Source organism: Patiria miniata, unplaced genomic scaffold, assembly GCF_015706575.1.
Source record: "Patiria miniata isolate m_02_andy unplaced genomic scaffold, ASM1570657v1 HiC_scaffold_17, whole genome shotgun sequence".
Taxonomy (NCBI): Eukaryota; Metazoa; Echinodermata; class Asteroidea; order Valvatida; family Asterinidae; genus Patiria; species Patiria miniata.
The window spans coordinates 13,633,142-13,649,228 of NW_024037055.1; the positions used below are offsets into that span (position 1 = coordinate 13,633,142).

The 16,087-nt window shown below is 41.7% G+C and overlaps 1 protein-coding gene across 1 annotated transcript in view; it reads right to left on the minus strand.

Moving 5' to 3' along the window:
• Positions 1 to 16,087, minus strand: part of LOC119724047 — a 154,855-nt gene that overhangs the window by 41,622 nt on the left and 97,146 nt on the right. Inside the window, exons 82-95 of the mRNA XM_038194969.1 lie at positions 13,913 to 14,007; positions 13,345 to 13,515; positions 10,313 to 10,493; positions 9,156 to 9,322; positions 8,743 to 8,870; positions 7,143 to 7,380; positions 6,412 to 6,592; positions 5,943 to 6,189; positions 5,499 to 5,619; positions 5,193 to 5,371; positions 3,512 to 3,671; positions 2,292 to 2,516; positions 1,066 to 1,154; positions 162 to 279 (exon numbers count right to left, since the gene is read on the minus strand). Of these exons, the coding sequence (XP_038050897.1) occupies positions 162 to 279; positions 1,066 to 1,154; positions 2,292 to 2,516; positions 3,512 to 3,671; positions 5,193 to 5,371; positions 5,499 to 5,619; positions 5,943 to 6,189; positions 6,412 to 6,592; positions 7,143 to 7,380; positions 8,743 to 8,870; positions 9,156 to 9,322; positions 10,313 to 10,493; positions 13,345 to 13,515; positions 13,913 to 14,007 (2,300 nt within the window). The remainder of the gene's footprint in view (positions 1 to 161; positions 280 to 1,065; positions 1,155 to 2,291; positions 2,517 to 3,511; positions 3,672 to 5,192; positions 5,372 to 5,498; positions 5,620 to 5,942; positions 6,190 to 6,411; positions 6,593 to 7,142; positions 7,381 to 8,742; positions 8,871 to 9,155; positions 9,323 to 10,312; positions 10,494 to 13,344; positions 13,516 to 13,912; positions 14,008 to 16,087) is intronic.

Below are 16,087 nucleotides of genomic sequence, written 5' to 3' on the forward strand. Positions count from 1 at the left end.
TTGTTTTACTCCATAAACAAACGTACACGTGCCCGACTGTCGCACGCACAGCAGCGTGTCGAAACCGAAATTATTGATTACGCAGTTTTCACGAACTGAAAGCTTACAGCGCGTGCGCATCAGTTCGTGAAAACGGTGAACAAATTTACTACTGGACTTACCTGGTTCACCTTCATCACCGCCGGGTACTATGCCATCTGAGGTCAAAGGTTGTATATCTTCACCCCCAGGGGTTGTACCCACTGCCCATTCATAGTGAGATATGCCATGCATCTCACTCTGTATTGGAAGACAGTAATAATGTACAGGGAAACTGTTCAATTATTATTCTCTGAGGTCGAATTCACGCTCAGCACGTAAGCTAGTTGGGTCAAGAGGCTTGATGGATGATAGTGGAGCACGCACTGTCACGTAAATTCGTTCCACGTTCAGTTGGAAGTAGTGCACCATCTTACAGCATGGTTAGACCAGCTCGCCTGAGAGCATCTTGGGAAGCCTGCAGAAGTGGTTAATAACAGTTTCTTTCTTTTCTTCCTAGGCTTTCCTAGGGAAACCATCAGCAATTGCAAAATGATCATTAAGACCGGTTTATAGTCGTTCGTGCGATGATGAAATCCCACGCTTATGGTCGCTGCAGGCATGCAGTAGGCCTGCACCGAGCCTTCCCGCGACGGTTGTAAACATACGTGACACTGGCGAAAAATTCAACTGCGAAGAGTGGAGATCAGGCATCGCTTATCATAAATGCAACGCAGTGATACCTCCTTCCCCCACCCCCCGCCCCCCGCGATGATTGAAAACAGTTATTTGTACACCAACTCTTTAATTTACATAAAACTTCCATGCCCCCATTGCTGCATGTTTCCCAAGACATTAGTAAGAGAAAATTACATTGTCAAAAACAGTTGTGCAGGCTCTAGCTGCAACAATCACTATTGCTTACTGACGTCTTTGGCCAAGACCACATGAAAGCCAAAAGTGAATTCCTGACATAAGGCAAGAATTTGTGTGGGTTTTATTGTTTGAATGTTTCTAACAGAAACTACACATAAAAGTCCACACTACCTCAAAGTCATCAAACCAGACAGTGACGGTAGTTCTCTCTTGCTGTGCATCCACATCTTCTAGCATGGTTGGACCATCAGTCACGTACCCTGTTGCAAAGGCAATAAGGAATGGAAATAGTGGAGCTTCGAGTATCCAATGAAAATATCTTAACTGTGTAAAACAGAGATCTCTGTCTAATTGCTTGAAGTGCTCATACGGCACACGTGGAAAGGTTTAGCTCACTACAGATAGGATTGAAATCTACAGATGTGATTAGAATCAGTGTTTATCACATTCATAGAATCAGTGTTTTTCACGTGTTATGACGTCAAATGCGATACGCATTCGCATTCATGTAAGGTATGAACCAGCCTTAACTTCATAAGAACTCACCTGTCTGATCTTCTTCCACCACTCTGATTGGTGAGGAGCTGATGACGTCACTGAAAGCCCCTGCACCGTTCAGACTCTTGACACACACGTAGTAGTGTATTTCTTCATAAGAACCCCCTTTCTGATTCCATCTTATAACCCCCTGTCTCATCTTCCTCCACCACTTTAATTGGTGAGGAGCAGATGACGTCACTGAATGCCCCTGCACCGTTCTGACTCTTAACATACAGGTAGTAGTGTATTACTTCATAAGAACCTACCTGTCTGATCTTCCTCCACCACTCTAATTGGTTAGGAGCTGATGACGTCACTGAAAGCCCCTGCACCGTTCTGACTTTTGACACACACACGTAGTAGTGTATTACCTCATAAGAACCACTTGTCTGATCTTCCTCCACCACTCTAATTGGTGAGGAGCAGATGACGTCACTGAATGCCCCTGCACCGTTATGACTCTTGACACACACGTAGTAGTGTATTTCTTCATAAGAACCCACTTGTCTGATCTTCCTCCACCACACTGATTGGTGAGGAGCAGAGGACGTTACCGAAAGCCCCTGCACCGTTTTGACTGTTGACACACACGTAGTAGTGTATTACTTCATTATAACCCACATATCTAATCTTCCTCCACCACTCCGATTGGTGAGGAGCAGATGACGTCACTGAATGCCACTGCACCGTTCTGACTCTTGACATACAGGTAGTAGTGTATTACTTCGTAAGAACCCACCTGTCTGATCTTCCTCCACCACTCTGATCGGTGAGGAGCAGATGACGTCACTGAATGCCCCTGCACCGTTCTGACCCTTGACCTACACGTAGTAGTGTATTACTTCATAAGAACCCACCTGCCTGATCTTCTGCCACCACTCTGATCGGTGAGGAGCAGATGACGTCACTGAATGCCCCTGCACCGTTCTGACTCTTGACACACACGTAGTAGACCGGCCGACAATCCAGGGTGAATCCCTCATCACTACATGTTGATGGGTCGGTCAGTTGGAGATTCAGGTCTGATAGGATACCATCTCTCTTGGGGCCCAGGGAGGTGTAAGATTGGATTTGTTCAGAATCTAAAGAAACAATTTAAGAAATATGCATTTAATACTCATTGATACTGTTTATATTCATCAGATCCTTCTCTGCACCCACGCTTCAATTTGCTATTTTTTTTTGGTGCCACAAGTTTAGATTTTGACATTTTGATGAGCTACAGACTATCAGTGTGCATGGCAGCTGTAGACAAAAAGTGCTGGTCTCTGATTCGGTCAAAATCTGAAATTTTAACAGGTGATTTCACACGATTCCAGCAACAAAAATGGAGGCCATACACTGCTGACTCTCTCTGTGTCTCCTACAGCTACATTCATTGTTTTCGGCACAGCTGTATACATGGACAGCAGGACAAAGAGAGAACAACATATCATTTATTTTGTCCTCAGTCAAATATCATTTGTTGAGAACGATCCTCAAACGTATGTGTGTGATTAGACTATGAGTGTTTATTACAGGAACAAGGGGAAACACAATGCCTTGTCCTCGAACGTTATGGTAAAGTACGGATGGGCGGGCATACACTGCATACACACACACCGGCCCGAGGACTGACTGACCAAGGGTGAACAAAAGACTATTGACCTCGCTCGTTCATGTTTTGTTGAAAACGGTGCTCGATCGGGTGTTTATGTGCTTAGTCTACGGGAGGGTGTTATATTACAGGGGCAAAGGAAAGACAATGGCTTGTCCTCGAAAGTTATGTAAAACACGAACATGTGTGAATGTTTGTGCGTGTAGGCCCTAGGTTAATTTTCGGCCGATTGAAAACCATTAGCTGTCAAATGTCATCACTCTTTCAACAAAATGCTATCTAATCGGATTGTGTTTTTCTATTTGAAATATACCTCATGCATTGCAGGTTTCGTAGAGGGTATTCTTTGTTAATTAAATCTAATAAACAATAAACCAACAACGGGTTTACTTATGCCCTCTGACTCTGCCTTTACACATAAGGTCGACATTAAAATAACAGTCTCTGTTTTGAGACATTAATTCGTAATGTTATACTGACATGGAGCAGTTCCCACTGCCACCCAATAGCTCTTGATGCCACTCTGTCCATCTACAGCCAGCCACGAGGCCTGGATGGTGCTGCGACTGTTCTGATACAAATATCCATTGATGACTTCTTCACCCTCCCCGTCCAGATTGCCTCCGCGGACATATCTCATCTATAACAGAAATTATAATCACTTTCAGGTACTTTTTCCACTGAAGTTCTTATCCATACAAACATTCTCTGAAGCTTAACAGTGAATGCTTTGTGACAAACAAAAACAAATACCCCTCTTCCAAAAAGCAAGAAAACTAAAGAAAAAGCTATGTCCTGCACATTACCTATTGATGGAGCAATTTTAGAATTGGCACGATAATGCAGAGCATTACATGTGACATGTATTATAATGGAAACAATATGAAATGTGTCCCTCATGTTCTAATGTTTCAACTACTGGTACCATTTCAAGAAAAACATTTAATGTCAAAAGTTACTTAAAATGATTCATTAGGACAAGAATATAACCGAAAGGGTTTGGGTTGGGAAAGTTTGTAGAAATGGGATTTTGGGAGGATATTTCTTTGACAAATCATTTATCAATGGATATATGGTTGTCCACGTTTTGTTCGCTTTTTACTTTTTTAAGTAATGACAACTGTTTTGTGAGCGTGTGTTATTGGGGGATTAGGTTTTTTTTATGTAGATTAAGGTATTGCTTGTAGACTGTTTTGTATTTTATTTGGTTACTGTTACTGGCTGGTCTGGCTTTTATCAGTTTTTCCAAATTAAAGTAATTTTTGCTTTTATTGTAGATTACATAGGCTAATATTTTCTGTTTAATTGGCTTTTGTGACTATATTAATTCATTTCTTTGTGGTCCCTTACTTTTACTTGGATACGCCTTTTAGTAACATTAAGGGAATAAATGTGTGCTTGGGAGGTTTTGTTAAACACTATGTTTAAGATTGGTTGGAGTCTGGAATGCTGTTAATTACCCTAAGCAAAACCGAGGGTAATTATCAGCATTCTGTTCAACAATTTTACTTTCTGTTTTTTGTAAGATGTTAACAACTTTTGTTAAGGAGATTGGCGCGCACATCGCGTGTACTGCGCAATGACACGCAGATGCAGTTGTGGGGAGTGCGTTGTGAATTTAGGACTATGAAATACTGTTTCACCGTAGTATTGCGCATGCCTACATTAGGATTGTAAACGTTCAACCAATAAAACGGTAAAGGCACTGGATGTCATAGGAGTCAACATTTCCTGTGACACTGGAAAAGTGTTTAACACCAGCCATGTCTTTATCATCCGTTTAAGACATGCCACGTGACTGACTTTCGACCAATGGAAATGGGTAAACTGTCTAAGGTATTTATGATTTTTTATTAACATCTCTCTCATTTATATTTAAACTGTTATTGGCCTTTGTAGCTTTAAAATTGTATCTCTGTGAAGCGCCTTTAACTTCTCTTAGGCAGACTTTGGCGCTAAATAAATTGTTATTATTATTATTTGTTTATGAGAATGTCTCCCGAAGTTAACATTTTCGGCAAAAACAATATCTCTTTCTAATATCAAAATATCATTCACAGCTTGATTGCATATTACTCATACAATACAAACAATAAGGACGAACTCCAGGGAAAAGTAATGTAATGGAAGAAAACAGAAGAAGGATGCCGCATTAACTCACTACCGGAGGAGTAGGATCCACCCTGATACCACTGGTCTCGTGAGAGGCTGCCAGTTTAGCCTGGTTCTTTGCCTTTACATGTGTGATGTAGATAGACCCGCTGCGCAATGCCAGACCGGTCTGTGTGTGGGACTTGGCATTGGCATCCGATATTAATTCAAAGCTGTTGGGGTTTGAGTCTGAAAAAGAGGAGAACACAGTTTGAGTAACTATACTTAACACATAATACATCTTTATTTTAAGACTTCCCTTTGGTTGCTTTATAAACATCCTGTATATACTGCTAGCTGATTTCTATAATCTTACCTGCAGGGAAGATCTTGATTTTGTTGCCTTGTCGCATCTCGTACATGGCCAACTCAAAGGATTCAATGTCAGACTCATCATCAAAGTAGTCCCAATGCACAGAGAGACTGTCGAAATTTGACTGCATGTAAAACAAGACGTATAAGACATAATTGCTGTCACTGTTTAATTCCTTATTAGACAGCGAGACAGTTCATCCTAAACACCAGCCTCCGTCACATTTCATGTACTTAAAACTCGGGCAAATATTATAGGATTCAAACACTTCCACAATTACATTCTTAGGAACATCCATACTCCGACTTGCAAAGAGGATGTTAACTCACCTGGAATCTCCTGAGGTTCTCAGCATGGGAGGAGTCAGGTTTACCAATAACCCACTACTCATCTGAGTATTAATGTGATTCAGGCAATGACCTAAGACCTTAGATGGCGTTCACTTACCTGGAAGTCAGCATCTTCACCCACCACAAGCCCATCTCCTAGTGTTCTCAGCATCGGAGGGGTCAGGTCTACCAAGAACCCATCCGTCGCAGTATCAATGCGATTCATTGCCTGGTTGATGGTGCGTAGGTTGACATAGACCTGGTCCTTGTGGTGGAGATGGAAGTGATGCCACTCAATGGAGGATGTCTCGCTGCCTACTGCCTCTGCCTCGTGGATAACCTCAAACTCATCGGTGTCATTGGAGCTAAATATTTCAAATGAAACAGAATATTCATAATAAAGAATTTACGACTATTGTATTACACTAACCAATGTACTTCATGTTATCAAATCAAATGAACAAAACTCTGCATATCAACTACATTAGTTTGGGTTATTTGAGTCAATCAGTTCCATAACCATGCAGGCAATATAAGATTGTGCAAGCAAAAGTATTCAGTCAAAATTTCAAACAATTTGTCTTCACCTGCCATCATGCTTGCGATAGACTGTAACCTGGTAGTCGTCGATACCAGAGTCAGGATCAGAGAATCCTTGCCACTGAGCCTCCACAGTGGCTGGCATTGAGGAGAATTCTAAATCAGTAGGTCCAGGCAGCAGGCCGTCATAGACACTGCCTTGTAGCGGTGGAGTCAGATCCACAGTCACTGAGGAGATAGAAGATATCAAAATATCAATACATGTATATGATCCAAATTAAAATGAATGGAGAGAATCCTAGATCGATACGTCCTGGTAGCAGGCCGTCATAGACACTGCCTTGTAGCGGTGGAGTCAGACCCACAGTCACTGAGAAGATAGAAGATATCATTTTCTCAGCAACCCAAAGTGCTATTTTCATGACTTTTTCAGTAGTTGAAAGGAAAAAGCTCTCAGCTTTACTCTGATACCCAAAACATAAAAATCCACCAATCCCTTTTTTTAAAGGCTAATGTTTTAGGGTTGCATTTTTCCTGGGTCACCCTGTATAATACTGATAATGGATTTGGCAATTAAAACAAAACTATAGTCATGACAGCAACAATTTTCATGGTGACTATTTTGAAATTATTCACAGTGATTACTATGCTTGTTTAATATTATACTATGCTTGTTGCAATTACTATGCTTGTAATAAAATAACAAGTCAAGCGGAAGGCAGAAGTTCCAAAAGATATCTCTAGTCACACACACATTTAATAAAATGTCACTAAATACCTCCATCTGAAGAAGCCGACACGTTGAGTTTATCATATCCACCATGGAAGGCTACCAGCGTTGAGTAATACGTCTCCCCGTGCTGTAGGGTCACATAGCCAGAGCAGGCGCTGTGCTCATGACGAGACACTTTGACAAAGTCCACCACGTTACTCAGGCCAGGCTGGGTCCCCACTGCCCAGAGGTAGGAGAAGATCCCGGACTCGGGGTCATACCAATTGTGCCAGTTGGCACAAATCTAACCATTACAAAGCAGGGTAAAATGAAAATTTGAAAGAACTTAACAAATATACCCAATCAAATTGAAAGCTATATTCAAATTATACAAATTTACCATTCAGTTTACCATTCAGTTTTATCAATGTCTTGTGAGCAACTTAAGTTTATGCTGACACTTTTGTCAGGAAACTTCTCTTTCATAGAATCCAATACCGGTGTTGTACAGCAACAGCACTTCTTAAAAGCCACTTTTTCCTCTCTTTATCGGGCTGAAATTATATAATTGTGTATAAACACCACACATCGAATATCATCTTTGAATTATAATCAGGTTTTTTAAATCGTTCGATTTTTAATTTGTGAAGTATAAAGATACTAGCTCTCTGTGCTTGCAATATCAGTTCTGGCCACTGTTGTCACTTAATCTTTTTTGGCCAGATTAAAGGGAATATACAACATTTGCAAACATCAAAAAATTAAAACTACCAAGTTTTTACGAAATACCTTACTAGGATGTTGGTAAATGACAGTCTAAAGCATCCTGTAAAATTATGGCACCTGGTATCAAGTCATTTTCAAGAAAATTGTATTTTTGTATACATTTCCAACGGTGGTCGGCCGACCACCGTTGGAAAAACCTAACTATTTTTTAACTACTGCTCCAACTTTACACTTTTTTCAGTCCAAATTTTGTTTGCTATTGGTTACATGTTCATGAACGGGTGCAGGCCAGCTAGACTGGTTCCCTTACCTTACAATTTTCCGGCATTTATAAATTGATCCATTTTATCTTTAGTGGAGTCAAGGAACCAGACTACTTGAACATTTTTGTTTTTCTTGGTTTTTCCAGCATTTTCGAACACAAAACTTCAAACATGTCAGTGTAACAATATTTGATCTATTATACTAACCCCTCAAATAGTTCATTTCTGAAAATTACAGCAAAAGCCAATGATGTACATTCCCTTTAAGGCCGTGTCCGAAACGGGCTTCCAGAGCTATAAATACGTGTATTGTCAACACATCCCCGCGTTTTTCTATTGGGCGCAGACCAAGACCTTTCTCTAGACAGCTGATTCGGATGCAACCTAAGTGTTTGTGCCTAATTACTTCTAGGTACAGGGCCAAAAATGCTACTCATAAGACCACTACAGGAGGCATATAACTCTCTGCGCAAAATGAGCCAATATAATAATGATCAGTGAGAAAGCAGGCAGCCATATCGCCTCCAATCTCACAGTGCATTGTTTAATCCTGTCTAATGTCGGCAATTGACTCCATAGTCGAGGCGTAAATGATTTCACTTCTCAACACACTTAAAAACCCATGTATCATGAGCTCATATAAAACATACAATTTTGAGGACACTTTTAGAGCTCACCTCATTCCTGTCCTTGGTAAAGACCAGATCTCGCCCGGCATAGGGTCCATCAAACAGGTCGCCAGCGATGGGTGGACTGTCATCAACTAGAATGGGCTCATCCGCGTGAATGATAGTTCTTAGGTCAACTGTGAAATAGGATGAAAATGGGCAACAGATAATCCTTCTGTAGACACCGGGCAGCTGTTAAAAAGGAGTTTGCATAATTTGTGTTTGTATGGTTCCTTTTTTGCAAACAATTTGGGTTTTTGTTTTCACCGATCTTTGATATCACCATTTGCCAAAATCAGTTAAGGTTTTTGATATACAACTTCCAAAAGACCAATCTCTATTACCGATCATTGATATCACCATTTGCCAAAATCAGTTAAGGTTTTTGATATACAACTTCCAAAAGACCAATCTCTATTTACCGTTGTTGACTGCTCTGACTTTAGCCCAGCAGGGTATGCCGTTGGGTATCTTGAAGTCCATGAAGAGCTGTTCAGCCAAGACGTGAGCCTCCCAATCACGCAGTGACTTATCCCTTGTTGTCTTGCCTGCTGCTAGGTGATACTCAAACAGATGGGACTCAGGATCGCTGGGCATTATCAAAAAGGAAATCGACGAAAAGGGGAATTAAGTTTGAATAAAATTCGAACGGATTACATGTGTGTGTGCATCTATACACAGAAATATACTTGTTAAAGGCCAGTTCATACTTCATGCGAAAGCGAATGTGATGCGAATTTGACGTCACGAAGCATTTGCTCCGAAATTCGACAGAGTTGAAATGTGTTCAATTTTTGCAAATTTGCAGCACGAAAACTTGCCCTAATGACAGAAATTTGCCGTTGCGTTCACTTTTTAGCCGAGTGCGAACCGGCTTTTAGGCATAAAGAGGCAATCCTTAGATACAAACTTGTGGACTTTTAAAACGTTCGTCTATGACAAGATGGTGCATGCCTAATACCTCCTCCTGACATCACAACTTGTGACAACAGTGACCAAAATTGTAATGGAGTCAATCACCAGTCAATTCACAGATCAGTTCACAAGTCAGGTCAGAAATATCAAGAGAAGAATAACGACAAAGGAGTGCCTTTGTCACAGTTCATCTATTAGCTTGTGAGTTGACTAGGGACTTGATGACTAGTCATTGACATGTGATGACTCATGGTTTATTTGTGATTGCTCGATTAAAACTCTACTCTGTCAGTGAGTTTTGAGAGAATTTGAAAACCCACATACGTTTGTGAGCAACTCATTGCTGCCTGGAAACTTGTGAGAAAACAGGTCTCCTCAGATGGGACGTGAACCCTACACCTTATACACAGTCATTCAGATGTGGTTGAGTCACTTGCACTAGTAAATTGCAGGTCATGAGTTCGAGTCCAAAATATGGAAGGTTGTCATTTTTTCACATGCTCTAGCTATCCTGAAAATTAGTGCTTGATAAAAATTTCACGAGGGTTTTACAGCATACGATCAGTGAAGACAAATAATTCAAATTTGGAAACTGTGGCAGTATGTTGTACGCAAATGATGAAAACACAAACATACTATTGCCAAATAAAATCTGATTGCTTACGTTGCGTTGACCTGCATTCCAATTCTACCGATGGACGAGTCGTAAGTGATGCGATCCATGCTGTAAATGATGGGTGGAGTATTGTCAACAATCAGAGGGGTGCTGTGACACACAGAGAGAGCCATAGGACCGCCAAACTCTACTTTGTTGAGCGCACGCACGGTGATTAAGTATGCATCATCTAATGATATCAAACGACAAAAAAATAATTGCATTTATACACAATTCCAATGATCTCATTAAATCTCATTCATAAATACCTAAGGCAGTTTACCCATTCCTTTTTAGTCAAGAGTCCATCACGTGGCCGGTCTTAAACGGTCGATTAAACACCGGCTGGCTGGTCTTAAAACACTTTCCCAGAGTCGCATGAAATATGGACTCCTATGAAATCCGATCCATTTTAGCCGTTTATTGGTTGAAAGTTCACAACCCTCAATAGGCATGCACAATACTAACAATTAGTCCGTGTCTCATAGTCCTAAATTGACCATTACACCGGCACAGCCGCGTTCTGTTCTAGGAGCTATTTACAACAATTCGTAAACTCGTTTCGGGTCGCGTCATTACAATGTATCATCATCCAGACACCAAAATGGGTCTTAAAACAAAGTGCTTAAAACCGAGCCAAGGACATTTTTATTCCCTTATTATATAGTTATTCAAGTACACAGATCTTAAATCAAATTAGGTTTTGCCCTTCGCCGACGTTTTTAAACACTGTATACTCCGTGTGTTACCTCCCGAGGGAAAGTTGGAAAAAATCACTAATTTATATCACCCCAGCGCAAAAATTCCATCTTATAATACAAAGATCTTGTCATCAACAACGTTTAACGACTATAAATCACCTCTGTACCAAGTTTCACTGTAAATTCCTACGGCTTATTTCATGAAACAGTGCGTAACTTACAACATTTTTTCAATTCCAATTTATTTTCAATTTATTTTTACATCATGCCAGCATAAAATTCTAGTTCTCGGTTTGCACATAAAAACTCAAATACCATGGTTGGGGAAATTATTTCACTGTACCACTCAAAGCAGTTGATAGTTGTATACTATCATGGTCAATTAAACAGTGCTTAATTCTTTGACATTGATGAAAATTTTTCTGGCAGATTGAAATTGACAACCAGACCCTGGTGGGTCTTCTCTGAGTAATCATGCATGGGTATCAAAATAGAACACTCAGTGAAACCCCTTGGGGAAATAGTTTCACAATACCACTCAAAGCGGTCAATAGTAGTATACTATCATGGTCAATCAAACAATGCACCATACACTGAGTAATACCATTAATGATGATTTAACCGACATATTGAGATTTACAAGCAGACCCTTATGTGTCCCACTCTGACTCATCAAACAGATGAGCGTGGGGATTAATAAAGAACACTCAATGGACGCCCTTGGGAAATAGTTTCACTAAAATTTCACCCAAAGTTGTCAATAGTTGGATATTATAACACACCTATTGCTGGTTCTTTGTCCTGGTTGGCTGAAACACGGTCACGTGTGGTTCACCAACATAGGTTAGTACATGAAATTTGCATCAGCGTGTACTAGATTTGCGCGTCAAGACACAGCGCGCGTAATTTCCGGAGTATAGTGCCAGATCGGGCACTACACTCAAAGGTTTTTGATTGGTTACAGCGCCTTCTGAAGTTTGCCAATCTCCATAGGATACAAACACTGAACAGCAACTCGAAACAAGTAGCGGATGTAAGAGTGGGTCCACTCTGACTCATCAGGGCATCAACAAAGAACACTAAACGAACCTCCTGGAGGAAATAGTTTCACCGTACCACTCAAAGCGGTCAATAGTTGCATACTATCATGGTCAATGCAATCAACATCTGTGAGAGTGATATGTCAACTACCTCCTCCAGGAAGTTTGCATATGCAGATGATCTTGCCCTTGCTTACCAGGGAGCAAACCTTGAGGATATCAGCACAGTAGTCATTCAAGGTCTAAAGGGATGGAGGAGTACCTCACTTTTTGCAGATATTGTCCAAATCCATTTCAGACAACTGTCACTGCGTTTCACCTCAACAACCGGCTCGACAATGCAAAGCACCAAGAGTCCTTTTGTGGCAAGCAACTGAAGAATGACGAATTCACAAAGTACCTCGGAGTTACCCCAGATCGCAGCTTCGCCTATCGAGAACATCTGAGGAGGGTGGCTGATGAACTGAAAGCAAGGGTCAACATCATTAGGGAACTTGCAGGCTACAGCTTGGGATCCAGTGCACGCACCCTTTGTACTTCTAGCTTAGCCCTAGTCTACTCAACAGCCGAGTTTTGCTCAAAAGCTTGGGCTAACAGCTGCAACGCAAAACGAGTCGACACTGTCGTTAACTCTGCAATGCGGGTCATCACAGGGACGCTGAAGTCACCTCCTTTGCAGTGGCTCCCTGTCCTCTCTCACATTGCCCCTCCCAACATACGGAGAAGAGAGAGGATGTTGAAGGATTTATGCACAATCGAGGCCATAACCCTAACCTTCCCATCCATGCTGATTTGGAAAACCTGTCCAACATGCGCCTGAAGTCCCGCAAGCCCTTTTGGTCTTCAGTCGAATCCCTGGATGACTTTGATCCTAAGACTGAGTGGCGCAGACTCTGAGCAGATGCGAACACCAACAATGGAGAGATCATCACAGATCCCACAGTAAAATAACCCGGATTTGACCTCCATCGCAAGCAATGGCTAACCCTGGACAGAATCTGCACCCTCCATACAAGAACAGCCTATCACCTGCATAAGTGGGGGATGACAGAGAGCCCTGCTTGTGACTGTGGACATCCAGACCAGACCATCCAGCACATTGTGATTGACTGCCCACCGAGGCTTTTTCCCGGCTTTAAAGTCATCCACACCGTAACTGATGATACCATGGCCTTGATATCTACCCCTGACCTACAACTGTAGGCTGTACACTCCAAACGAAAGAAGAAGCAGAAAGCAGTCAATACTATCCTGATAAGTTAAACAATGCATAATACTTTGGTGATTGATGACGAATTACCTGGCAGATTGACATTGACAACTAGTCCCTCGTGGGTCCACTCTGACTCATCAAACAGATGAGCATGAGGATCAATGTGCATGCTGACATCATCCTCACAGACAGCATAACCAATGGACCAGGTGTAGCCGTAGATACCAGTCTCGTTGTCATGGAAACCATCCCAGTTGGCTGCAATAAAACATTTGTATAATCACTTTTAATATTTAAAAAGCACGGGATAACTCGAATAAAACTTTATTGATGATTTACAAACAGGCTGATAGAGAATCATCATGTTTCTCTATATTCTATTATTGCAGTATCTTGGTCCCGAGAATACTGGGTTAAAGACCATGATCGTCAAAGTAGGACTATCAGAGATGTGGCACAATCACCGAACTCTTGATCCTCCACCATGCAAAGCTTATAACACGTCTCATTACAACTGATGAAATCAAGCACACGTAGGTTTTGAATTTATGCAGGAGTGTTGCAACGAGTAAACAAGAGACAAAAACCTGAAAAAAACTGAGATCGCTATTAGGTCCACCCCTTTTTCCTATATCAGGCCCCGCCCACCCCTTACCTGCCATGAAGGTATTGCTTCTGGTATACAGCATATCCACTAGTTCCTCATAGCCATTAAATACTGTCATAGAGCCAGAACCATCAGTAATATACCTGAGGGGAGCATTGAAAGAAATAGAAACATTGTGGATGATATCAGAGACAATTTCGCCATTGACCAATATTGATAAATTCATAAGACAGTTTACCCATTCCAATTGGCCGAGAGCCCATCACATGACCGGTCTTAAACGGATGATAAAGACATGGCTGGCTGGTCTTAAACACTTTTTTTCAGTGTCACATGAAATTTTGACTCCTATGAAATCCAATGCCTTTTACCGTTTTATTAGTTAAACGTTCACAATCTTCACGTAGGCATGCCGAATAACTTCAGTGAGTCAGTATTTCATACTCCTAAATTCAAAACGCACTTGCCACAGCTGCATCTACACGACATCGCACGCAACAATATTCCATAAAAGGAGTGACTAACCTCCTACTCGACAGCTGCACATTCTATCACATAGCTAGAGGGGGGTTCGGAAAACAATAAGTGAAACTGTTGAACAAAATCAGTTTCGACTTGTTATGACAAGTTTGGACCGAAAAGTTTAGGTTTTTTTGACCGAACAGATATTTTTTGAATGGGAATAAATATGTGTTTGGTCGGTATTAAATACTATGTTTAAGACCAGTTGAAGTTTGGATGCTGATAATTACCCTTGTCTTTGCCTCGGGTAAAGAATAGCATCCAGATTCCAACCGGTCTTAAACATAGAACGATTTCAGATATCCTGACATGAGACAATCCACTGACATGGTAATTAAGGGTCTTTTGCACAGAAGGGATAACTCTTTTGGTTTTGCTGTAACTAGTACAACTATATTTTATTGAACAATTTGCAATTGAGAACCATGAATTCCAATCTTTATGAATTACTGAATCTCATTAAGTGGACTTCTTTGTATTACAATGTAAGAAGTCGCTGAAAAATCAATAAAACCAAAGTGCTCGGGCACAGGCCAGGCAGTTTCGGGCACAACAGTGAGCAATAGACAGGGCTGTTTTGGGTGCTACAGTGAATAGTAGGCAGGGCTGTTTCAGGTGCTAAAGTGAGTAATAGGCAGGACAGTTTTAGGCACTATAGTGAGTGATAGACAGGGCGGTTTCGGGCACTACAGAGAGTCATAGACAGGGCAGTTTCAGGCGATACAAGTGAGTATTATACGGGGCAGTTTCGGGCACTACAATGAGTAATAGGCAGGGCTGTTTCGGGCGCTACAGATAGTCATAGACAGGGCAGTTTCAGGCGATACAAGTGAGTGATATACGGGGCAGTTTCGGGCGCTACAAGTGAGTGATATACGGGGCAGTTTCGTAAGCTACATTGAGTAATAAACAGGGCTGCTTTGGGCGCTACAGTGAGTAATAGGCAGGGCACTTTCGGACGCAACAGTGAGTAGTACGCAGGGCGGTTTCAGGCACTACAGTGAGTAATAGGCAGGGCGGTTTCAGGCGCAACAGTGAGTTATAGACAGGGCGGTTTCGGGCGCTACAGTGTGTAATAGACAGGGCGGTTTCAGCCACTACAGTGAGTAATAGACAGGGGGTTTCAGGCGCAACAGTGAGTTATAGACAGGGCGGTTTCGGGCGCTACAGTGAGTAATACGCAGGGCAGTTTCGGGCACTACAGTGAGTGATAGGCAGGGCGGTTTCGGGCACTACAGTGATTAATAGGCAGGGCACTTTCGGGCACTACAGTGAGTAATAGGCAGGGCGGTTTCAGGCACTGCAGTGAGTACTAGACAGGGCGGTTTCGGGCGCTACAGTGAGTAATACGCAGGGCAGTTTCGGGCACTACAGTGAGTAATAGGCAGGGCGGTTTCGGGCACTACAGTGAGTAATAGACAGGGCGATTTCGGGCGCTTCAGTGGGTAATACGCAGGGCAGTTTTAGGCGCTACAGTGACTAAATTATGTCACCAGTTGTGTGTGGAGCTGATAAATTTAGACGTCACAACAATTCTGAACCTGGTCGCAATTTTCATGTGTTTTTTCTCATAATTGTTAATGATGAACAATTACAGCACACTTTAGAAGCACACCTTTTCCCCAAGTAGGTATATTAGTTCATGCACATTTTAGCAATGAGAAATTTTACAAAGGAGCTAGCATCACATGCAATTGTGGT